At 63.1% G+C, this 24,894-nt stretch overlaps 1 protein-coding gene across 2 annotated transcripts; it reads left to right on the top strand.

Annotated features, from left to right (window-relative positions):
- The first annotated feature begins 363 nt into the window (after positions 1 to 363).
- CPZ (carboxypeptidase Z) lies at positions 364 to 24,606 on the top strand. 2 transcript variants are annotated; one of them, XM_067036978.1, is made up of 11 exons: positions 425 to 598; positions 5,478 to 5,510; positions 6,680 to 7,054; positions 9,303 to 9,518; positions 12,522 to 12,718; positions 13,254 to 13,415; positions 13,825 to 13,983; positions 18,411 to 18,546; positions 20,152 to 20,291; positions 23,415 to 23,514; positions 24,157 to 24,606. In XM_067036978.1, the coding sequence occupies exons 1-11, from the start codon at positions 517 to 519 to the stop codon at positions 24,504 to 24,506; spliced, it is 1,950 nt and encodes a 649-aa protein (XP_066893079.1). In that variant the 5' UTR covers positions 425 to 516; the 3' UTR covers positions 24,507 to 24,606. The 2 variants fall into 2 exon arrangements, with proteins under 2 accessions (XP_058922005.1, XP_066893079.1); XM_059066022.2 differs by lacking the exon at positions 5,478 to 5,510 and having other exon boundaries at positions 364 to 598.
- Positions 24,607 to 24,894: the final 288 nt, after the last annotated feature.

The raw sequence follows: 24,894 nt of genomic DNA on the forward strand, positions 1-24,894 counted from the left end.
CCCCGGGGTGCAGGCTCAGAGGTGGGGAGTCACCCAAGGCCACCGAGGAGCTGCCTCGCCCCCACCCCCGACCCTTCAGGTGCATCCACAGCCTGCGACAGTGCGGGGAGGTGGGGACGCCCCATCACTCCTCTCCTGGGACCCAGGCCCAGAGCTGGCGCTGATTTGGCCCGGCTCCCTGACGGTTGGGTCCAGCGCGGGCCAGGACCCCGTCTTGCCCACAGGCCCCTCGGGTCCAGGAAGCAGGGTTCGTAGGCAGGATCAGCAGGGCCTCTGGAGGTCAGGTGGGAGGCAGCAACCGAGCCCCAAGGCGGGCACCCACCCCTCGGGGCGGAGCACCGGCCCGGAAGCGGGCTGAGCGCTCCTCGGCCCCTCCCGCCGCATCGCTCTGCGCGTTCCTGGCGCCGCCGAGCTGTAACCCGACTCCGCGCTCGTGGGGGGCGGGAGCCCGAGCGGCGCTGCTGCGCCCGGGCCCGAGTGCCACATCACTGCCCGCCACCCTGCGTGCCGCCCACCATGCGGCCCTCGCCGCCGCTCTTCGCGATGCTGCTCCTTGCCGCCGCCCGGCCCTGGTGCGAGTCCCACCCGGACGCCGCGGGTAAGGCCGTACCGCCCGCGCCCTGGGGTGGAACTCGGCGCCCCGGACCCGGGAACGTTCCCCCGCGTGACCCACGGTCCCCAAGTGGGCACGCTGTGACCTTGGACCTCGGGGTCTGCCCAGGAGGGGGCAGCCGGCTCTCGGAGCGCATCCAGGCCGGGACCCCCGCGCGGAACGCACAGGCAGCTAGCTCGGGGGCGGCGGAGGTACCCAGTGCTCTGGCAGGGGGTTCTTCTGGGTCTGGGCACAGCGGGCAGGGCGCCCTGCAGGTGGGGCCCGAGGGAGCAGGTGCCAGAACTTGGCAGGAGGAGAGGTCGTCCGAGGTCCCCGGTCCTTCCAGGAAGGGGGCGGCCTCTGGGCAGGGCAAACTCTTGACCCCTCCCTCCCATCTCTGTGGCCTGGACAACAGCATCTCCGGAAGTGGGCGCAGAGGGCCTGGGAGGAGGGGGTAGGATTCTGGGGCAGGGGGAGGGGGAGAGTGGCGGGGGCCAGGGACCCTCCGGGGGCGGCGCGCCTGGGGGTGTGGGGGGTGCCGGGCTGAGGCGGGGGCTAGGGCTCCCGTCCTGACCACACCTCCCGCTCTGGAGTGGGCCTCGGTTTCCCCTTACGTTTAAAGGTGAGGGTGTATCCAGTCCTCTGCCCTCAGGGTTCTGAGCAGCAGCAGACATCTGTGCCCCTGGAGGGCGGGGGTCCCCCGGGGCACAGGGGTCTAGGCGTCTCAGATTCGGAATCTCTCCAGCGCTGGAGGTTTGTGGATACCTGAGAACTTGCGGGCACCAGCCAAGTGGGTGTGCCAGGAGCAAAATGCCTCCCTCAAATGTGCCAAGGGCCATCTTTTCCTTTTCTTCTCCCTCAGCCCAAATTGAATTTTCTCTCCTCCTCTGCTCCGCTTCACCTTCCCCCGCCAACCCACTTGCTACAGAAAGACCCGGGCCAGGCAGAGTGTGTACGTGTGTGTGTGTGTGTGTGTGTGTGTGTGTTCACACGCACACCTGCACATCTGTGCACGGGATGCAGCTGGAGCTTGCGTGGTGTCATGGATGGACCCTCCCGTGAACCCCTGAGGCCCCAGGAAATGTCTAGAATTATAGGCTTGTCAGGGATTACAGCCCCCTCTTCCAGGAAGCTCTCCCTGACCTCCCCTTTTTCCAGGGAGAAATGCAGCCCCCTCCTCTGGACCCAGGTTGCCCCTTCCTCACCTGGAGGGATGGGCAGGGCGGAGCTCTGTCCTCCACTCCACGGTGGTGTCAGTGACTGTTTCTAGAATAATTCCTTCCTCTCGTCGGGTCTTCTCCTTACAGATGAGCATGTGTGGTCCCTGGAAACCCAGTGCCTTTTCCGGACCGCACGCTGACGTGGGCAGGGCCAGGCAGCTTGAGTCCAGGCTTTTATGTCCAGGACTATATCCAGGTCCGCACTGTCCCAGGGCTCAGAGCGGGCCCAGACCCTTCCCCACCACCTGTCCCTCGCCTCCCTCAGGTCTTTATGGGGAGCCTGGGGTTTGAGGCAACTTTCATGTTCCTAGGGGCCAGGCAGGTCTGGGTTCAAACCCTGAGTCCTCTGCACCGCTGTGTGGTCTCGGGCAGACGGCCGACCGCTCTTACAGCATCTATTATTGTTCCTCGTCTTTAAGACCTTCAGCCCCAGGTCAATCTTGCTCCCTTCGTTGAAGACATGCTGACACCTTGTGGTCAGGAGGTGTAACGGTCACGTGTGGACGGCTCAAACGCAGCCTTTGGACCAGCGCTGCCCACCAGGACTGATGCCGGCTACATATACATCATTTCACATTTCCCAGAAGCCACACGAGGGAGATAATAAGAAACAGGCGAAATTAACTTTAATAACAAATTTTATTTAACCCAGTATATCTGAGACATTGATTCAGTATTTTGTCATCGATGTAAAAATTATGAATGAACTGTTTTACATTCTTTTTTAAGTGCTAGATCTGAAAGTTGACATTTGGTGGCTGCCGTCCTGCACGGCGTCTCCTCTCCTGACGCCACCTCCGGCCCAAGGTCCCCAAAGGCGCCCCCTGGGGCTTGCTTATCCTTATGGCTTGAATTGTGTCCCCCAAAGACATGTTGAAGTCCTAGCCGCCCTTCCCCCATACCTGTGGCTGTGACTTTATTGGGAAAACGGGGTCTTTGCAGGTGTGGTCACAGTAGGAGGAGGTTGCACTGCTTTAGGGGGCGCCCACAATCCAATGACTGGTGTCCTTAGAGGAAGAAGGAAATTTGGACACAGACACGGCAGGAAGGACGTGTGGTGGCAGAGGTAGAGAGCAGGGTGATGTGGCCACAGGCGAGGGTTGCTGGGCGTGGACGGTGGAGGAGGAGGAGGAGCCCCCCCCGGCCCCCGCGGAGGGTGTGGTCCGCCAGCAGCTTGATTTCGGGCTTTTGGCCTCCAGAACCAGGAGAGGAACAATGTTTGTTGTTCCAATTTGTGGTTCTTCGTTACGGCAGCCGCAGGAAACGAGTCCACCCATCTCTCTGTCTTGTTCCCGGTCCCCACCCCACCAGGCATCGCTGTCTGGCAGGAGGGTCACAGCGGGCCGTCCCTCCTTCTCCCCGGGCGACCCCTGGGCCCTTACTGAGGCCCCGGCCTCAGCACCACCTCATCGGACCCTCCAACAACGGTGGGCGCTCTCATTATCGTCCCCATTTTACAGATGAGGAGACTGAGGCACAGACAGGAGCTTAATTCCCAAACTTCAGTTTTCTCTTCTGTGACTCAGGGAGGCTCGAAGCCACGTGAAACCGGGAGGATCCACTTGTCAAATCCACTCAAATCCAGGCGGGCCGTGTGGCATCTGAGGGCTTTGAAGGAGCAGGCGTGGGAGTAACTGTGCTCCGGCCTCCCCGCCACGCGTCTGCCTGAGGCCAGCAGAGGCCCCAGGGCCAGCGGGGCTTCTGCTCACTGGGCGCCTGCCGAGAATCTGAGCAAATCTTCACGTCCGCCCCGCTCGGCCCTGGGCTGGGCACACGGCAGGCGCAGCCTCGGCGTGGCGTGGTGGGTGCAGGCAAGAGGAGGGGGCGGGGGCCTTGGCTGGAGCCATCGCCTCGGGAGGCCTTGGGCTCCTGAGCTGAGTCGCGGCGTCCGTGTGGGTCCGAGCTCGCGCGGGCTGCGAGGGCGGGTCGGCTGAGCGTGAATTCTGAGTGTGGGCCCTGGGCACGGATGCTCCCGGGGGGTCCTGCTCCAATGGCGTCCTTTCATCTGTTCTCCCGACATCAACGCAGGCGAGCAGATAACACTTTAGACCATAAAGGCGTGGAGTCGGGTGATGGAGCCGGGCGGGTGCGTGGAAATTCCCAGGCTGCAGGCTGAGGGCAGGTGCCTCACTCAGCGCCAGCCGCGTCCCGGCGGGCATTGCAGGGTAGCCGAGGGCACGGGTGGTGGGCACACAGCAGCCCTCTCTGTTGCATTAAGGGTGGCAGTTCCATTGCCTGGACACTTTAGGAAAATGATTCTCTTGCCCGTGACTTTGCCAAGTGGTGGCAGCCGCTTAGGACAGCCTGAATCCTTGGCTCACTGGGTGGTGAGAGGCGCCCTGAACGTCTCCACCCCGTGGGAGCTCTGAGAGCTGGCCCGAGGGGTCAGGGACTGTGGCCGCCTAGCCCACGGTGGGGGAACCGTGTGCAGAGGTCCTCACGGGGGACTGCCTGGCTCCCGCCGCGTCCCCGGCCCTGGGCACTGACGTGCTCAGGCAGGTTTCCACGACCCCCAGATCTTAAGGTGAATCCCTAGAAGCAGCTCCCCGCCCCCTCCCCCCTTGCCGTGGTCCAGGTCTAGTTCCCGATGAGGTTACGGGGCTAGGAACAGCCTTTCCCTCTGGTCCTAGCCTCCTTACCCTGCTCCTCCTGGGCTCCCCCTACACCCACTTCCCTCTTTCTTTTGGTTTGTTTGTTCGTTTCTTTACTTACTTATTTGCCCCTGGTCTTAGTTGCGGCAGCCGGGCTCCTTAGTTGTGGCATGTGAACTCTTAGTTGCGGCGTGCATGTGGGATCCAGTTCCCCGATCAGGGATCGAACCCGGGCCCCGTGCATTGGGCGCTTGGAGTGTTAACCGCTGCGCCACCAGGGAAGTGCCCTCCCCGCCACCAACGCTTTCTTATTTCCTGCTGCTCCGCCACCCAGCCTGCCCTCCCCCTCCCAGGACCCCTGCACCAGCTGAGCTTTAAATCTGATTTCCGTCTCTTGGAGCCAGTTTTTTCCTCTTAGCTCTCACTGAGCACTCGGGACCTGCCTCTCATGGGGAGGCTGGCAGGTAGTGTTGGTGGAGGTTGGTCTTAGTGGCCTTCCCAGGGGTCTCACTGTTGGGTCCATGTGTCTGGGCCTCGGGGAGGACCCTTGAAACCCGCAATGCCAAGGACAGTTCATGCGTTGGTCCTCTTCTCAGGAAACAGGAGAGAGCGCACTGTAGAGTGTTCTGGAGGGGAGAGGGCCACTGCCTGCCTGTCTCTTGGGGGAACTTGGAATGACGTGGGGTGAGAGTCACTGACGGGGTGCAGCCCCTGGTACAGCCTCCGAGGGCTGCTTGTTAAATATTTGGGAATTTGGTGAGAACTAGTTCAGCCGCGGGAAGCTGAAAGTGGCCACAGTGGAGGTATTCACGCCACGGTGATCGGCCAACACTCTGAGCCAGGGCTCTTTCGTCCTGGCCGTCTTCCGTTACGGGAGTCGTGTGGCCTCTTCGAGACTCAGTCTCCCCTCCTGTGGAATGCGGGAGGACGGCCACGTGGACCTCAGAGGGTGGCTGTGAAGGGGAGGGTGGCCAGGGGGCTGGGGGGCCTGGCCAGGACCCAGTGAGAAGCAGCAGCGCCTTTGCGATGGGCAGGGGTCCGCTCCCCTGATAGCACCGCCCTTTCTCTCCCCAGACGGACGCCCCAGGGCAGCAGCTGCGGACGGCGGTATGGTACACGGACTCCCCGGTTTTGTTTTGTAGGGGTGATGCAGACCCTTCACACTATCAAACTGTTTTAGGGGGTGGAACCCACCGTTCTAAAGTGGGTGATGTGGGCTTCCCTGGTGGCGCGGTGGTTGGGAGCCCGCCTGCCGATGCAGGGGACGCGGGTTCGTGCCCCGGTCTGGGAGGATCCCACGTGGGCCCGTGAGCCGTGGCCGCTGAGCCTGCGCGTCCGGAGCCTGTGCTCCGCAAAGGGAGAGGCCACAGCGGTGAGAGGCCCGCGTACCACCACCAAAAAAGAAAAATAAAGTGGCATCAAAGTGTTTTAGGGGGTGGAACCCACCGTTCTAAAGTGGGTGATGAATAAGGAGGCCCATCGATTAAATCCAGACCCGTTTTAAACAGCTAGAAATTAGACAAAACGAGACACGGAGGCCCTTCCCTCTGCGCAGCTGGGCTCCCGACCCTGACTGCCCCGGGCTCCTCCAGAGGGTCCTCCCATTCCCCTCCCCCGCCGCTCCCCCCTTCCCCCCCCCACAAGGCGGGATCTAAGTGGGCTGGGTTCCGATCGTGAGGTGTGCACACACCCGCTGCACTGGCTCTTTATCCCGTGTGTTCCCAGTTCTGTGCCCGGCACCTGCTGAGTCCAGGGCTGGGACAAGCCCCTTCCCTCCCTGGCCCTGAGTTCCTCCTTTGCAAAACGAGGAAGGGGATTCTGGTCCCGGGATGATTTTGGAGGTGACGTGGGGTCTGATCGAGCAGAGGTGCTGAGAAGCAGACGTTTCCTGAATGCTCCTCCTGTCACATTTAGGCATCTGGTGTATTCTAAGTGGACGGACTGGAGTTTTTTAAAAAGTAGGACAATACTTTCCCCGTACAGAGGTCAATGACATGCCCTAACGTGGCAGACCCTCGGCCGGGGTGGCCTTCCTGCACCCCTTTGGCAGATGTGGAATCTGAGACCCAGAGCAGCCTGCCCTGCCCTCTCACCAGTGAGCCCTGGGAGCCTCCTCTGGGCCTCCCACGGGCCCTGGCCTCTCCCTGCCACGCCGCAGGGGCCCATCCCGTGGGCCCCGGCCCTGAGCGGGGTCGGCTTGGGTAGAGCAGGCCCTTCCTGGGCGTCTGGGCGGGCCATCGTGGGAGGGAGTGACGTGGTGACCCCGCCTCCCCCAGCTACGTGCGTGGACCTGCAGCTCCAGACCTGCAGCGACGCCTCCTACAACCAGACGACCGTCCCCACGCTGCTAGGGCACCGGTCCCGGAGGGCGGTGGAGTCCAGCTCCGAGTACCTCCTGCTGAGCGTCCTGCACCACCTCCTGGAGGGCCAGTGCAACCCGGACCTGCGTCTGCTGGGCTGTGCCGTGCTGGTGCCACGGTGTGAGGGCGGCCGCGTGCGCAGGCCCTGCCGGCACGTCTGCGAGGCGCTGCGGGACGCCTGCCAGCCCGCCTTCGACGCCATCGACATGGCGTGGCCCTACTTCCTTGACTGCGGCCACTACTTCGCGGGCCAGGAGGAAGCCTGCCACAACCCCCTGGAGAAGCTGCGAGGTGGGCTCTCGAGTCCCGTGGTGGCGGGCGGCTGGGGGTCGGGCGGGAGGTGCCTGGGCCAGGGCGCCGGCACGGAGGCCCTGGATGCAGGTGCCCGGCTGGGAGGCCAGAGGCGTGTGAGTCCCCGACGGTGCCCCTCCCCCACCATCAGAGAACAGAGCGCACTGTTGTGAGGAGGGCCTGTCCCCCCGTGAGGCCTGCCCGGCGAAGCCTGGTGATGCCTGCGGTCAGTCCTGAAAGATCACACGTAGAATACTGGCCGGGAGTGGCAGCCGGACTCCTCAAAGTGGGGTCCGTGGAGCCCCAGGGGAGAGGGGAAGAGGGGCTGCAGGGATGGGCTCTGGTTTCTCGTGTGGACAAACCAGTGGAGGTGGGATGGGCAGCCCTGGGTGGTGGTGAGCCCCCCGTCTTGGGGGGTGTGCAAGGAGCTCCTGGGGCCCCGCTTGGCAGAGATGCTGGAGGGGGCGGGGCATGCAGACCAAGTGCCTCTGCGGGCCTCCCTACCCCCTGGCTGGGCTTCCAGACTGGGTGAGAAGTCATAGCTCCGGTGCACAGTGGAACCCACAGCGGCCTCACTAATAGAACCCTCTGTGCCTCCGCCGCCCCAGTCAGCAGCCACTGGTCACACGTGGCTCCCGAGTGTGACTAAGGATCTAAATTTTGATTTGATTAGATTGTAATGAATTTGAGCTTAGATGCAAATAGCCACATGTGGCCAGTGTGTGACACTGGGCGGTGCAGAATGGCATCGGTTTCTGGCTCCTCACGTGCTCCTGTCATGGAGCTCACGGGGAGCTTCACGTGATCTGGGACCAAGTCCTATACACGTACCGTCTCATGAGAGCCCCACAACGACCCTGAATATTGGTGTAGCCATTTTACAGATGGCAAAGTGGAGGCTCTGGGAAGGCCAGTGGCGGCAGGCAGCCGGCTCCTGCCTGGTGGAGCTGGTGTGAGCCAGGCCAGTCACACTGATGGGTGGATCCACCTGTCCTCTCACCAAACAGCTCTTGGGCACCTGCTGTGTCCGTGGCTCCCGGCTGGGACAATGAGGATGGCGGGGGGTGGGGGACACAGAGGTGCCTTGGGCTGGCCTCCAGTGAGCCCTGGGGTGCAGCTCAGCTGCTCGCTGGCTGTGCGGGGCTCAGGGCTGATCCTGGAGCTGAACCTGGGGCTCTGGGGGGTTCCGTCCTCCTGCAGCTTCTGGGCGATGCGGTGGCCCGTGGGTGGCACCCTGCCGGCAGACAGGGGCCATCTGCACGTGAGGACGCAGGAAGCGTGGACGGCGGGGGCAGCCGGGTGGGGGACGAGAGGCAGGGGAAGAAAACCAGACATGTCCCTGGGGTTGAGCCCGCCCGCCCTGCGAGAGCCCGCGGAGTGGGCTGGGGAGTTTATTCTGGGCGATTCTGCCACCAAATTGTCAGTTCCATCTGCTTTGCTTCTCCCTCGGAAACCGTTTTGAGGAGACACAAGACCACAGGGCAAGTGAGACGCTTGGGAAAAGCGTTCCCCAGTAGCGTTCCCCTGGGACCAGCCACGCAGAGCCCCCGGGGAAGGGGGCGGGCAGGGGCCTCTGGGGCCGGCCTTGGGGGGCTTATGTGGGTGGGAGGGGACAGCCAGCTGGCCTGTGGATCGGGCTAAAAATCATCCTTCCCTCGACCTGGAAGGCCAGGCATTTCTCCTAAGAAAACTTTAAAATTGGGGGAAAAGCTTTTCTCTCGCCCCCTCCCTTCCTCTTTCCCTCCCCCTCCCATCCCCCTCCCTCTCTCTCCGCCCCCCCCCCCCCAGCAATCATAGCTTGATGCTCCCGGGACACAGAAACACCCAAAGTCAGGCGGCAGCAGCTGAACGGAGGTTCTCCTTGGGTTGAGGGTTCTGTCGGTGTGCCTCTTTCGCGCTCTACTCTTCTGTGTTCCGTAAAGTTTCCAAACTATCTACATATGATCGTTATTCATAGTAGCGCCAGGAGCTGTGTTGCTGTATACATCTGTTGGGGGCTGTTCTTAGCTGTTGGGATTAAGCAGTATAAAGAGAGCTTTCATCACCAACAAACACGGACTGGCCGGGGAGCCATCCGAGGGGGCCGGGTGGGTCCCGTCCCCCAAGCTACCACGGTGCAGCGTGGGTCGGAGTGAGGGCGCCGGGAGAGGTCAGGACCCCTTGTCGTCATCGTGGGGGTGGGGTGGGGGGAGGGGGGCGGGCGGACCCAGGCCCAGCTGACCCCCCGGCACCCGCGTCCCTCCCCCAGGAGGCCTGGACATCATCGAGGAGGCGCTGCCCTCGGGCTATCCGCCAACCTTCCTTCGCTTCACCCACCACTCCTACGCCCAGATGGTACGCGTGCTGAAGCAGACGGCAGCCCGCTGCACCCACGTAGCCAAGACCTACAGCATCGGGCGCAGCTTCGACGGCCGGGAGCTGCTGGTCATCGAGTTCTCGAGCCTGCCTGGCCAGCACGAGCTGAGTAAGCCACTGTCGCCGTCGGGGGCAGGGCTCAGAGGCCCGGGCCGGGAAAAGGCTCTGGCCTGCTTGGCCTTGGGGTGCACGAGCCAGATCCGGGATCCCGATCAGAGTCCCCGGTGTCTGGGGGACAGGGCGTGGGCGGGGGCTTCGGGGTGTGCTTGGGGCACTGGGGTGCAAGTCCCGTGCCACCGGGCATGCGTGCCCGCCGTCACAGCCACGTCGCTGGGAGGAGAAGCGGGGAGGGCCACGGCCTGGAGAAGCGGGGGCTGCACAGGTCAGGGGGCGTGAGGTGGGGGTGTGCGGTGGCTGCGGGCACGTCGCGCCTTGTGCGTCTGTAGTGCAAACCTAACTGTGCCTTGTCTGTACCTTTTGTTGTTTTTGCAACCTTGCCCTGGCACCCCCGGACCCCAGGCAGGTATGTGGGGCTCCGGGTCCCGGCCCTTGACGTCTGCTCCTTCAAGTTGCGCGGTCCGCACTCAGAGAGTGACGTGAATACCGCAATCTTCCCATTTATTTAAAACCCACGTCAGTTTCAGCTCGTATCGGGCTGAGGTCCTGTTTGGAGATGGGAGACCACGTGGAAAGTGTCTCATCTCACTGTCCCCAGGGGCCGTGTCCTTGCAGGGCTGGGGAGGCGTCAGACTCCACCACAGTCCTGGCTCTTCCGCCATAACTGAGAAGGGCCTGCAGCGCGGGTACTGAGAAACCATCACTGTGACACTGAATCTCAGGGCCAGGTCGAGGAAAGGTAGTGGGCCCTGGGGGCGGGGCTCGGGGGTCTGGCCCAAGAACCCAGATGTTCTAGCAAAGACTCAGCGCCCTGGCTGCAGCCTGTTTCCGGGGTGGCAGGGAGAAGATGACCACGAGCCCCCCCTCCGGGGCACTGAGAGCATCTGGCGCAGGGGCCCCGTTCTGGCCTCTGCTGGGGAGTCGATGGGTGAGGGTCCCAGTCCTTCCTCATCTGGTCTCTCAGCTTGTCTGTCCCTGTGACTGTGGAAGTCAGACGGGATTGGTCTAGAAACAGCCCCACTTGACCTTGCTCCTTACCCCTCGTCTTGGTTAAGTGGCTCTGGCCCCTTTGCTGGGCTGGCCACAGTCAGCCAGTTTCCATCCTGGTGGCTTGGGCGGCACGGACGTCATGAGCCCTAAGCCCTGTCTCCCGTCAGGGGCCAGAGGTCATCTAGCCCCACTCCAGCCTCCAAGGCCCAACCTGTCTCCTACCCCTCCAGCCCTGGGCTGAAGACAGGACTCTGGCTTTCAGACAGATTGGCCTGCAGCTTTGGAACATGTGGGTGAGGGGTGTCCCCTGTGAGAGGGTCAAGGGCAGTGGCTGGTGTGGAAAGCTTCAGGGTTGTTTATACCCTTAGCATGTGGGAGGGACATGGCCGCTTGTTCCCACAGCTGGCAGTCCTTGGGCTGCGCACAGCCAGGGAGGGAGATGCCATTTTCCATTTTCCAGGTGAGCAGTGTAAGGCTCAGAGAGGAGAGGTGACTTGTCCTAGGTCACACAGTTAGTAAGACTGTCAGGCTCCTGGTCTACTCTACCATCCACCCATCCGTCCATCCACCCATCCACCCATCCATCCATCCATCCACCCATCCATCCATCCATCCATCCATCCATCCACCCATCCATCCATCCATCCACCTATCCATCCATCCATCCACCATCCATCCACCCATCCACCCATCCACCCATCCATCCATCCATCCACCTATCCATCCATCCATCCACCATCCATCCACCCATCCACCCATCCACCCATCCACCCATCCATCCATCCACCCATCCATCCATCCATCCATCCATCCACCCATCCATCCACCCATCCACCCATCCACCCATCCATCCATCCACCCATCCATCCATCCATCCATCCACCCACCCACCCATCCACCCATCCACCCATCCATCCATCCATCCACCTATCCATCCATCCATCCACCATCCATCCACCCATCCACCCATCCACCCATCCACCCATCCATCCATCCACCCATCCATCCATCCATCCATCCATCCACCCATCCATCCACCCATCCACCCATCCACCCATCCATCCATCCACCCATCCACCCATCCATCCATCCACCCATCCATCCATCCACCATCCATCCACCCATCCACCCATCCACCCATCCATCCATCCATCCACCTATCCATCCATCCATCCACCATCCATCCACCCATCCACCCATCCACCCATCCACCCATCCATCCATCCACCCATCCATCCATCCATCCATCCATCCACCCATCCATCCACCCATCCACCCATCCACCCATCCATCCATCCACCCATCCATCCATCCATCCATCCACCCACCCATCCATCCACCCATCCACCCATCCACCCATCCACCCATCCATCCATCCACCCATCCATCCATCCATCCACCCATCCATCCATCCACCCATCCATCCATCCATCCATCCACCCACCCATCCATCCACCCATCCACCCATCCACCCATCCACCCATCCATCCATCCATCCATCCCCCCATCCATCCACCCACGCATCCATCCATCCATCCATCCACCCATCCATCCATCCATCCACCCATCCACCCATCCATCCCTCCATCCATCCACCCATCCATCCACCCATCCATCCACCCATCTATCCATCCACCCATCCATCCATCCATCCACCCATCCGAGGGCCAGCTGCCTCCGCATCTAAGCACCAATGTACACCCTACTCCATTGCACAAACGTGAAGAGTGGCCATGAATGAAATTCCCACAGACCAATTATAACTTATATTATTATTAATCAATATCTTTGATCCATCATGCTAATAGTTATGGCTAGACATCACAGATGAGCTCAACAAAATTGATGACCTTGATGAGACCTCATTAGTCACACAGAAGCCTGGGCCTAAACGAATAGGAATAGGTTCCAAAACAACTGGCCACCCTTGCCGTGTGGGCCCTCAAGTCTCTGGGGACCCCGGGGCTTTGAGACGAGGCCCCCAGGTCACTGTATCGCCCCCCAGTGGAGCCCGAGGTGAAGCTCATCGGAAACATCCACGGCAATGAGGTGGCGGGCAGGGAGATGCTCATCTACTTGGCCCAGTACCTGTGCTCTGAGTACCTGCTGGGCAGTGCCCGCATCCAGCGCCTGCTCAACACCACCCGCATCCACCTGCTGCCCTCCATGAACCCCGACGGCTATGAGGTGGCGGCCGCTGAGGTGAGCGCCCCCAGGCTGGCCCCGAGGCCGCTGCCTTCCACCCTCCCCTGTTCGATCACCCGCTAGCGGTGGTGCGGGCTCTCTGTGCGCGAGGACTCAGCGGGCATCCACATCCGCGAGGTCCTGCTTGTGGGTGGGGAGGGCGGACAGACGCTGGTAGTTCTATGGTGGGTTAATAGGTGCCACGCACCGTGGAAACAGGATGACGGGCCGGAGCGTGTGCTGGCTGGAAGGGGGGGGGCGACTCCGGGAGGAGGTGACCCTGAGCAGGGACCGCGGGAGGTGGGGGGCAGCAGTGCAGCCCCGGCGAGGGGTATTCCAGACGGAGAACAGCCGGTGCAGGGCCTGAGGTTGGAGGATCAGCCCAGAGGCCGTAGAGACGGCAGAGGAGGTCAAGGGCAGCTCCCAAGTTCATCACGTGAAGCCAGAGAGAAACCACAGCCCTGTCCGCGACTCTCAGCCCAGCCCTGCGCCTCCCTCCACAAGGATCAGGGCGGGCGCGCTGACCCCTGGTGGGGGTGACCTGTGTGCTCAGGGGGCCGGCTACAACGGGTGGACGAGTGGGAGACAGAACGCGCAGAGCCTGGACCTGAACCGCAACTTCCCCGACCTGACGTCCGAGTACTACCGCCTGGCCTCGGCCCGTGGCCCGCGCAGTGGCCACATTGCCATCCCACAGCACTACTGGTGGGGTAAGGTAGGAGCCGCCGCGCGCCCCTCTGATGCAGCCGAGGGTCTCTGGGTATTCTGGGACCCTCGGGCGTCATCCTTGCCAGGGCAGCGGAGCCTGACGGTTCACAGCCTCAGCCTCTGAGCCTCGGTTTCCTGCCTGCAAAGTGGGGATGGTCCTCACCGGGCCGCCGGTGGGGTGGGGGGAGCGTGTACTGAAAGCACCCGGCGTCTGGCAGCTGCTCAGGGGCAGTGCCCCGGAGGGCTGCCTGGAGGGGGTGGCATCCCCAGGAGGTGGGCGAGAGCGTTCCAGGCCAGAGGACGGGCACATGCCAGTGCCCGGTGGGGCCTGAGCGGAGTCCTGAATCTTGGGCGTGGGGCTGGGTGGTCGGCGGGGACGTGCCTGGTCCTGAGCACTGCCTCATCCGCCTGGGCAGGTGGCCCCTGAGACGAGGGCAGTGATGAAGTGGATGAGGACCATCCCCTTCGTGCTCTCCGCCAGCCTCCACGGGGGCGACCTTGTGGTGTCCTATCCCTTCGACTTCTCCAAGCATCCCGAGGAGGAGAAGATGTTTTCTCCCACGCCTGACGAGAAGGTGAGAGGCCGGGCCGCAGTGCTGTGGGTGCAGGAGAGGCAGCAGTGTGGGTGGTGCCCTCGGGGCCCCGGGGTCCGTCTGGTTCTGAGCGGGTGAAGCCCATGGAGCTCTGAAACATCAGGAGCCTTCTAGGCCCACCTCCAAACCCCCTCCTCCAGGAAGCCTTCCAGGCAGCTGGAAGCAGCCCCTCCCTCCTCTGGCTGCCCCCCCTTCCATCAGTGTCCCATCTGTCTGGGAGCTCCTGGAGTGGGGACCCTGGCCGAGCGCCCTCCCCCCAGGGCGCCCGCTGTCTTCTGTCCTAGGGAGGCTGGGGTTCCGGGCGACGCCGGCAGAGGGCAGCGCTGCATCGTGCGTGGCGCCCGGCTGGCTCCCGGCGCCTCCCTCCTTCTGGTGGGTCCGGCCAGTTTGTTAAGTATCTGGTACCCTGGGACTTGAGCACGTAGCGGGATCGGAGTAGGAATTTTGGCCCCACGGTCACCTGGGCCCTGAGGAGACCCTTCCCACCTCCAGGCCTGTTTTGCTCGCTGCTCAGACCAACAGGGCCTGAGACCCGTGATGATGGCCAGAGCCCTCACCAACCCCGTTCTTCCCTTCCCCGGGGGCACCCCCTGCCCTGACCGATACTAGAGGCTGGTCTTCGGGGAAGGGCATGGGGGTTGAGGAGACTGAGGCCAGGCAGGGGGTGATCTTCGGTGGGTCACAGCCGAGTGCATTGGCGCTTAGCTGCCCCCACTGCCCTGTTGACCCCCCGCCCCCAGGCCAGCTCCTGCCCTCCCTCCCCCGTCAGGAGGCAGGAGGCTTTCCTGCCCTTCCGGGAAGACACAGTTCGATAGTCTTTCCTTGACCAGCCTGGGGAGGCTTGGGAGGGTCTGAGCTGTCCGCTTGGTCACTCAGCAGGCCCCCTGGTGGACCGGACTCGGCGTGGAGAGCGAGGCCTGGCCTCTGCTGCCTTCTCGCACTTTCCACCTGGTACTGGGGGCAGGGCAGGGAGGGTGGCACTGGTCCTGGACAGACAAGTGCCCGGAGCTGGCTCCCCTCCTGTTCTCCCCCTGCGGCCACCCAGAGGTCAACCCTGCCTCGCCCAGTCCCTCCCTGTGTGTGGCCGGCCCCATGGCCACCGCAGCGAACAGGACTGGGCCCTGCGCTGAGGGTCCTAGATTAGGGTGGGAGACGGAGCCAGAAACGGGAAAGGATGAGAAGGCGTGGCCTGGCCAGAACAAGGGGCTGCCCAGGAGGCCGGGGTCACGCAGGGATGGGGTGTGCGTGTGTGTGTGTGTGTGTGTGTGTCTGTGTGTGTGTATGTGTGTGTGTCTGTCTGTCTGTGTGTCTGTGTGTGTGTGTGTGTCTGTCTGTGTGTCTGTGTGTGTGTGTGTGTCTGTGTGTGTGTGTCTATCTGTGTGTCTGTCTGTGTGTCTGTCTGTGTGTCTGTGTGTGTGTCTGTGTGTGTGTGTCTATCGGTGTGTCTGTCTGTGTCTGTGTGTCTGTGTGTCTGTCTGTGTGTGTGTGTGTCTGTGTGTGTGTGTGTCTGTGTGTGTGTGTGTCTGTGTGTGTGTGTCTATCTGTGTGTCTGTCTGTGTCTGTGTGTCTGTGTGTCTGTCTGTGTGTGTGTGTGTCTGTGTGTGTGTGTCTATCGGTGTGTCTGTCTGTGTGTCTCTGTGTGTGTGTGTGTGTGTGTCTGTGTGTCTGTGTGTGTGTGTCTATCTGTGTGTGTGTCTGTGTGTCTGTGTGTGTGTCTGTGTGTCTGTGTGTGTGTGTATCTGTGTGTCTGTCTGTGTGTCTGTGTGTGTGTGTCTGTGTGTGTGTGTCTATCTGTGTGTGTCTGTGTGTCTGTCTGTGTGTGTCTGTGTGTGTGTCTGTGTGTGTGTCTGTGTGTCTGTGTGTCTGTCTGTCTGTCTGTGTGTCTGTGTGTGTGTGTCTGTGTGTGTGTGTCTGTGTGTCTGTCTGTGTGTCTGTCTGTGTATCTGTGTGTGTCTGTGTGTGTGTCTGTGTGTGTGTCTGTGTGTCTGCCTGTGTGTCTGTGTGTCTGTGTGTCTGTGTGTGCTGGATCCTCAGCCTTCAGGCGGAGTTTAAGGAGGGTGTCCTCAAGGGGCAGCTACCGCAGTGGAGCCTGAAAGAGCAGGTGGAGACCGCCAGACCCCCAGGGGTGAGCGTTCAGGGGCCTGTGAACAGTGGGGCTGGGGAGGCCGGCCTCCTCCAGAGCTGGGGGCGCAGAGCCCGTGCCTCCTGCGATCGTTCCTGCACTTGTGCATTCTTGCTCCCACTCATTCATTCGGCCCCTCGTTCACCCCCTCCCTCATTCATTCATTGATTCGCTCCCTCTCTGACCACTACAGCCAGCACGTGCCCAGCACCCGGACGGGCGCCGGGTTCTATGCGTGGAGCTCAGCCAGGGCCCCCTGGGTGGCTGGCTGATCTCCGCTGTGCCTGGCCTCCGCCCGCTGTGCTGTCAGAGGTCGGGGCCAACGCCTGGGTGAGGCCTGTGTCCTCCAGGCAGGAGGAGCCCCTGGCCTCTGGACTCAGTATCTGGATCTCCGGGGCAGGTGCGTGAAGACACCTGTGGGGGGAAGTTCGCCCCAAGGAGTCCCCGCAGAGTCAGAGCCCTGAGCAGTTCCCCACCAGCCGTCAATCATCCATCACCCATCGATGCTCCTTTAGCCCCGCAGCCAGTGGCGGTCTCTGTGGAAACCAGGGTCCAGGAGAGGCCTGGGGAGTGGGGGCACGTGAGGAGGGCTTGGCCAGGGGGACCAAGTCACGCCCCCAAACTTCCACGGAGCCCGGTGGATGGGGGCCGGCGCCTCAGGGCAACGTCCAGGCCAGCCAGGGCTGCCGGCCTCGCCCCCCTCCGTACCCCTCACACCTGCCTTTCTGCCAAAATCCTACTCCCCAGCTGGGCTCAAGCTCCGTCCTGCCGACCAAGCCCTCCCTGCCGCAGCCCACCCCGCACTGGGAGGGAGCTGCGGTGTATCCAGGTCCCGGGCAGGCCGGTCCTTCTCCGTGGCCCTGACCTGTGATCCTAGGCCCCTGGTCAGCCCATGTCTGCCCCGCCTAGCAGCCCACGGCCCCCCACCTTCTTTCATTTTGGGGGGGGGTCATTGTCTCTGTGTCCTTCCCCCACCAACCCTCCACCCCGCCTGGACCCTGGGTGGAGATCCTCCCCTCCAGGTCGGGCCTGTTCCCAGCCGGGCCTGGGGCTCCAGCGCCCTGGGGTTATAGGGACTGGTGGTGGAGGCCCGGCCACAGTTCCGGAAACAGCCCCGCCACCACCTGGGCGCCTGGCTGAAGACGCTCGACCACAGCCCGCGGGTCACAGGGGCCGCTGGCAGGACGGGGGTCCCTGACTGCCGACCTCGGTGACTGGAGGACACGCGTGGGCTTGTACTTTGTTTGGGTGCTTTTTGCTTTGTGTCTGCGGGACCGAGTTGAAACTGCAGTCTTGTCCCTGAGGCAGTGGACTCAACCTTCCCCAAACCCAAGGTCCCGGGGTCTGAGTCGCCGGGAGAGGCTCTCACTCTGGCCTGGAGCAGCTCCCCATTTCTGACCCCACCTGCCCACCTCCCCTTTTCTTAAAGAGGGACGCCCAGCCCAGGACAGAGCTCTCTCAGGGCTGTAGGGCCTGAACAGGCCCAGGACAGGTGGGCGCCTCCTCCATCTGACCTCTGCTCGGAGCCTTCGCCCTGGGTCGGACCCGTGTCCGGTCCTGGGACGTGCAGGTGTCTGAGTCCGGCCTGGGAGAAGGACGTGGCGGCCCTGTGGGGTGGGGCCTGTAACGGGGGAGCTCTGGGCTGGGGGAGGTTAGTGGGGGAGGGGGGCTCTGCGCCACCCGGGAATCGGGGTCGCACCCAGACGGGCCCCGCCCCCGAGGCGCCCCAACAGGGGGTGGCAGGCCCTGCGAGCTACGTCCCAACCGTGGTGGGAACATCACGTGGTTACGGCAGCAGGTCGGTGGGCGCCCGCAGGGGCCGGTTGTCTCCCAGGGAAACAAAGTGACAGCTATCGTAGCCATTCGCTTGGGGGATGAAGTCAGTGAAAATGAGCCCCGCGCCAGCCTCCCGCCTCTCCCGAGGCCTGCCCTCCGCACAGCGGCGGGAAACGCTTTATAAATTGCAAAGCCGACCTCCAGGTACCCTGCCAGGATCCCCACAGGGTGACCCCTTCTCCAGAGGGAGCCCGCGCTCCCTAGCCAGGGGCGTAGGGGCTCCATGATGCGCCCGGGTGCCCCGAGCTCCGGCCGCCCCGCCTCCAGGCCTTTGTGCACGTGCTGTGCCCTCGGCGTGGACCCTGCCCGCCTCCCCCCCGCCCCCCGAGCTACCGGTGGCCCCCGTGGTGGCCCCTCCTCACCCCACTTCCGCCAGCGCTGAGGGCTCCGGCAGAGTGCCCACCTTCCGGCCTTGCCCTCGAGGGGACCTCTCTCTCCATCTCCTTGCCAGATGTTCAAGTTGCTGGCCAAAGCCTACGCCGACGTGCACCCCATGATGATGGACAGGTCGGAGAACAGGTGTGGGGGGAACTTCCTGAAGAGAGGCAGCATCATCAACGGCGCAGACTGGTACAGCTTCACGGGAGGTGCGCCCTGGACCGGCGGGGCGGGGCGGGGCGGGGCGGGGCGGGCTGGCGCCTCCTCCGACGGCTTCTCCCGGGAGCTCGATTCCGGGAGCGCAGCGGGGACGCCTCACGTGCGGGGAGACTCGCGCTCTGGGGTGCGGGGATTCGGGCGTGGCTGACCTTAGTTCACGCGCCACCGTGGCGGGAGGGCTAGACTGTGACTCCCCCATTGCCGTTTTTGTGGTTTATTTAATGGTCCCTTAACATCTCACGGTTCCACCCGTGACCGGTTCATTTTTGCCTTTTGGGGTTTAGTAGGGAGGGTTGCCCGATGGTCTATGGGATTCCCCAGTTACATGTGAACTTTGGAGAAGTAGGGAAGAGTTTTTCGTTCCGTGTAAGTGCTGCGCACGTGCCAGATATCGCGCGGGATACACTTATGCTAAAGCCATAATATTCGTTATTTCTCTGAAATGTGGGAGCGGGTGACGCTCTGTGTCACGGGGACACTGGAGGCTGGGCCCACGTGCTGCCGCCTCCCCTCCACGCCAGCACGACCCTCATTATTCATGTCACTTGGCACATGAGGAAACTGGGCTCAGACGAGAGCAGGACCAGCTCGAGGGCCACGGCACGGGGTAGAGCTGGGACTCACCCTGCCTGTGCCCCCCTTCTCCTGTGGAGGCGGAGAGGGAGGCCCCTCAGCTCCCGTTCCAGAGCCACTTTCACCCCCTGCTCAGCACCCCGGCTGCCCACGATGGCACGTGTGGTCCTTCCCGGGGGGGTCAGGGCGGCTTCTCTCCCTCCCAGGATCCAGACGCACGGGCTCCCTGACCCTCGGGGGCTGGGCTCCGAGTCTCGGGCACGACCTGTTCCTGGGGTCTGCAAAGGCCCCACTGGGGGGCTGAGCCTGGGAGAGGCCAGCTGGGCTCCCCTCCCTCGGGACACGGACCCAGGGCGGGCATGGGGCCAGTGACCGGGGACAGGAGGGCCATCTGCAGGGGAGTGTGGCCTCTCCGTGGATGTGAACGTTAAGTCGGGAAGGTGGCCGCTGGGTACCGGGGTTCGGAGGAGGATCTGAAGCTCCGAAGGCCGGGGCTTCCGCTGCCCCACCGGGGCCCGGGGCTGCCTCAGAGCACGGCTGCAGCTTCTGCTGGACAAGACCTCCCAAAGCAGATGGGGTGGAGGGCAGACACGGGGGGGGGGTCAGCCCCACTTGCTCCGAAGCCTCTGCCGTCTCCCTGGCTGGCCATCGGCTTCGCTGGGCCAGGCTCACCCGGAGAGGAAGGTAGTAGGACCTTCTTCCCTGGGCTGTTCTCGGGACCGTCCAGGTAAATGGACGTTATCACTGGGGGCTCAGGCCAGCGGAGGGCCAGCAGCTTGGGTCCAGGGGCGCGCGAGGCCCCCACGTGCTCCCAGCTTCTCTGCTGGAAGTGGGCTTGCCCCTTACCCCCCCAAGGGGCCGCAGGGCGGCTGCCCGCTCCCTGGACTTGGGTGGGGGCTGTGACGTTCCCGGGCCTCGGTCTGTTCGTCCGGGAGGCGGGGGTAGGACCACAGCCCCTCCCAGCTGCCCGGCCCAGGGCCCCGCGGGGGCCGCGGCGTTGAGAGCCACCCCCTGTGCTGCAGGTATGTCCGACTTCAACTACCTGCACAGCAACTGCTTTGAGATCACGGTGGAGCTGGGGTGCGTGAAGTTCCCGCCCGAGGAGGCCCTCTATATGATCTGGCGGCACAATAAGGAGCCGCTCCTGAACTTCGTGGAGATGGTGAGCTCCGGGCGGCCCCCGGGGCCTGGCACGGGGAGGGCCAGACCCAGGCCGTGTGTAGGGGCTCAGCGCCCGTGCTGTCACGTGGTGAGACTGCACTTGTTTATTCGTTAACCACCTGTGTTCACGAGTGAAGATTCCCCGGCCACCCCGGGGTGGCTGGGGACACCGTGGGGCATATGTAGCAGGGCCCCCAGCACAGGAGAGGCCTCAACAAGGGGAGTGCGGGGACCAGGGCAGCCCGGGAGAGGCGCCTGACCCAGCCTCGGAGGCCACGGCGGTCTTCCTGGAGGAGACGGCACCTGGGCTGCATCTTGAAGAAGGAGGGAGATCAGGTGACAGGACAGGGGCCCCTCTGGCAGGGGGAACAGCACACGTTAGAATTCAGTGGGGCGTTTAGGCCTGCAGGGGTGCCGTGGCCGGAGGAATGGGGCAGGCCCTGGTCGGGGGCGGGCCCGGAGGTGAGGGCTGGGCAGCAGGGTGTCTGTGCGGTCCAGGCAGGGCCTTGCGCACATCTGCCCCTGGGACTCAGAGGGGAGGGCACAGGCTGCCGGGGCGGCAGTGAGGCACCCGGACTGAGGGGTAGCCTCCCCACCGGTTATGGGGCTGAGGTCACCCAGAGGTGGGCAGGCTGTGGGCGGGGGGCCTCGGAGAACGTGTCTACAGTCACCCATCGCTGGACCCTGAGGACCAGGTCTCCCGGTGGCCTGGTGGCCGCGTGGGGACCAGGTGCCGCAGGTCCCGCTGCCTCTGCCAGCCCTGCCTCACCCCTCAGTCTCCCCAGCATGGCCTGCCACCAGGGGATGTGGTCCTGAATAGGATAACACTCACGAAAGGGACACAGGAATTCAAAATGGAACAAGACAGTGCTTTTGTACTACAGTAGACGCCTCTGCATTTTGCTTATCCCCAAGCATTTTTAAGAATCATGAGAATGGCGTGTTGCTGCAGGGTCCTAGGAGGAAAGCAGGATTGCCCGAGGGAGTCGAGGGGCTGTGAGCGCACAGAGCCCTGCAGTTGGTGTCCACGGGGCATCGAATCCGGACGCCAGTCCTGGCCAGGGGATGGGCTGCCCCGTTTTTGAGATGGAGGAACAGGGCTGCTGGGGGAAGGAGCGTGCTGGTCAGGGGTCGCTGGGCTCCCATCCTGGCTCACAGAGGCTGTGATACAGCCAGAGGAGGAGACAGAGGGTCCGAGAGTGACCCGGCGGGTCCAGTGTCACCAGCCACTGCGCAGAGCTCGAACTCAGATGTGCCTTCCCCAAACGCCAGTTCTGTTGTCGAGCCCCCTGCTTTCTAGAAGGATCAGGAACCTTTCTCCAGGCAGGAAGCAGGCCGAGCCTCCGGACCAGCAGCCGCGGCGATAGGAAGGAAGCAAGGCCGCGGATAATAACTGGGCACGTTAGCGCCGTTCCTTCTTTGAGGCTGTGCCAGAGACCTCGCTGCGGGGCCTGGTCATCGTCGGTAATGGCTCGAGGCCAGGCCTCTTGGCTCGTTTCATTTTACGGCTGTCTGGTGAAAATGAGTTTTAAGGAGCCTTAAATGGAGCTGGGATCGCTCCGTGGATATTGTATGTGAAGGCTCGGGGTATGAAGATTTAATAGCAAGCGCGATACCGTGGAAGGGCGGGCAGCACATGGCCGGGCGTGGCCGTCCTCCCAGGATGGCCCCCAGGACAGCTGCCCGGGCCTCCTGATAAGGATCCGTCTGTCGTGTCCACTGAGGCCTTTTGCACCGTGATCCTGACCAGGCCTGGGCGGGGGGCGGGGGGAGGGGGCATCTACCTCCCCCTGGTCAGGAGGGGAGGGGCAGGCGCGCCAACTCTCCTCTGTCCGAGAGCTCTGCATCCCTGGTTCTGCATGAAGATGACTCCTCAGCCCGAGAGCGAGGCCAGACCGAAATCTCGCTGGTGCGTGCTGGCATTACATGAGGCCCTACTGTGTGCTGGCCTCTGTTCTCAGGCTGGGCCGGGGGGGACGGGAAAGGGCAGATGACATCGCAGTGAGGTCAGGGCTGGGAGAGTGGAAATCAAGACTGTGGGACCCCAGAAGAGGCCCCCCTGATGTGGCCAGCCATCGGGGGGGGCTTCCTTGAGGAAGAGGCCTGTGAACCCTGTCTCTAAGGGGGAGAGGAATAGGCCAGGCGAGGGAGCTGGGCGGGTGTTCTGAGCAAAGGATGGGCCAGGATGGAGGCTGGGTGTCCGGGGGCAGCCCTGAAGTCGTGAGGGGCAGCCTCCGGGAATAGGACAGTGCCCACGCGCTGTCTCCCCTCCCCGCCGGCTGTCCCGGCCGCCTGTGATGGGAGCTTCAACCTCTGGCTGTTCGCAGCCTGACAGAGCAGGGGCGTTCAGCGTGATTGCTGCGGAGTATCTTAGGAGAACTGTGCATGGGCTCCGGGCTCCAGGGGGTGATTTCTTTGGAAAGCGCGGCTTCCTAGTCTGCCTGTGACGTGTGCAGGAGCTGCAGGGCGTGTGCTCGGGAACGGCTGTGCTTAAGAGCCCTCAGGAGGGTGGGCCGTCCTGCATCCAGCTCGGCCGCTGTGCCTAATTCACTCTTGTTTCCTGAGGTGGGCGCGGTGACCCTGTGGTACGGATGGGGAGAGTGGGCCGAGATGCCAGGTAGCTTTCCGAGGTCAAGGAGCGGGTTGGTGCCCGGCCAGGACTGACACCCGGGTCCAAACCCTCGGGCCCGTGTCCTCCTGCTGCCCCACGCTGCCTTCGGGACCTCGGCTCAGAGAGAACCTGCCATACCGGCTCTGCCTGTGAAGGCAGGGGGCTCAGATGTGTTCACAGGTGCACGCGAAGGGGTCTGCGGCTCAGCGCTCAGGGCCCAGGAGATGCTGTCAGCCAGACCCCCGAGCTGGGCTGTGGGCCGTTCACAAACCCAGGACGGGGTGGATTGCCGCAGGGGGACCCCAGAGGTGGGCCCACTGGTCACCCTCGCTTCACAGATGAGGAGACCAAGGCCCAGAGCGGGCGTGGCTTACTCAAGATGGCCAGGCGAGAGGTGCAGAGCTGGGCTTAGCCAGGCCGCTTCCCTGGAGACGGGTGGGGACCGGCTGGGCGGGCTGCCGGGCGCTCAGGAGGGTACGTGCCGTATCCACGCCCTGTCCTTGGTCTCCTCAGGTGCACCGGGGCATCAAAGGCGTGGTGATGGACAAATTTGGCAAGCCGGTCAAAAACGCCCGGATCTTAGTCAAGGGTATCCGCCACGACATCACCACCGGTGAGCGCTTCCTGGGGACCACGTGGTGCCGGCACCTGCAGCGCCCAGAGCATGCCCGCCGCTCCCTCCGTCCTGCGCCGGCCTGGGGGGTGAGGGTGGGGACCCCAGGGGTCTGCATCCACCACGAGCTGTGTCTCCTGCAGCACTGGGTGCAGCGGGGGTGGGGGTAGGGCTTGTGCTCACGTCCTGGCTGCCAGTGACCGTCGATGCGGATTCTCAAAGACTACAGGAGGGAGCCCGTTGGTTCCTATCCTAGAGCTTACATCCCACTGATAAGCTGGGGTGCCCATGTGGGCTCCGGGTGCCCTCAGGGATTTCACAGCTGATTTGAAAAATACCTTACATTGTGACGGGAGTTCCTTGTGGAAACGCAGTCCAGAGGAGGGAGGGATTGCTAACTGTGTGGGGGCTGGAATGGTCTGCGAAGGCTTCAGAGAGGTGGTGCTGCCTAAGCAGGGTTTTGAGGGATGAATAGGAGCTTGACAGCGGGAGCAGGCAGGAAGCACATTCCAGGCCAATGCAGAGGTACACCTTTGGGGTCTGCGGCCCTCCAGGCTGATGCCCCCCTGCCCCCCATTACCCATCATCACAAAGCTATCTGAGCCCAGGTCTGAGAGTCATTTCCATTCCATTTGTCCACAGCCCCAGATGGTGACTACTGGAGACTGCTGCCCCCAGGGTCCCACATCGTCATTGCTCAAGCCCCTGGCTACTCCAAGGTCATCAAGAAAGTCACCATCCCTGCCCGGATGAAGAGGGCCGGCCGTGTGGACTTCATTCTCCAGCCGCTGAGGATCGGATCCAGAACGTTCCTTCTCGGGCCACGGAGAAGTGGGCCCAGAGGCGCCGGCCCCCACAGGGAGCCCGAGGAGCCCAGCCAGGATCCCTTGGCGGCCCGGAGACAGCCCGCGGCCGACGGCAGCAAGCCCTGGTGGTGGTCCTACTTCACGTCGCTTGGCCAGCACCAGCCGCGCTGGCTGCTCAAGTACTAGGCACCCCCGCCGCGCCACGCGCTCGCCTGCTCTTGTTTCCATCTTCCAGAGACATCCCACAAAGCCGTTTCTGTTTTAGTAAAGTGTTTCTATTCACCTCCCGCCGTGACGAGAGGCTCTGTGTGTGAGGCCCTGCAGGGAAAGACGTGGTCCCTGGAGGAGAGAGGGTCGCTTGGGCAAGGGCTCCTCTGTCCCACAGGCGGCCAGTAGCGGGGTTGCCCTTCAAACCCTTCTGTGTGTGGCCCATTCCCAGAAAGTGAGGCCTTGAATCCAGAGGGGCCTCTGCTTTACAGACCGGAAACCGAGGCTCAGCGGGGGCCGTGACACCCCAAGGTCACACATGGAGAGGGTGGTGCCGGGCTGGGAGCCGAGACTGTGGGTCCTACAG

This window comes from Kogia breviceps, chromosome 6, assembly GCF_026419965.1.
Source record: "Kogia breviceps isolate mKogBre1 chromosome 6, mKogBre1 haplotype 1, whole genome shotgun sequence".
NCBI lineage: Eukaryota > Metazoa > Chordata > Mammalia > Artiodactyla > Physeteridae > Kogia > Kogia breviceps.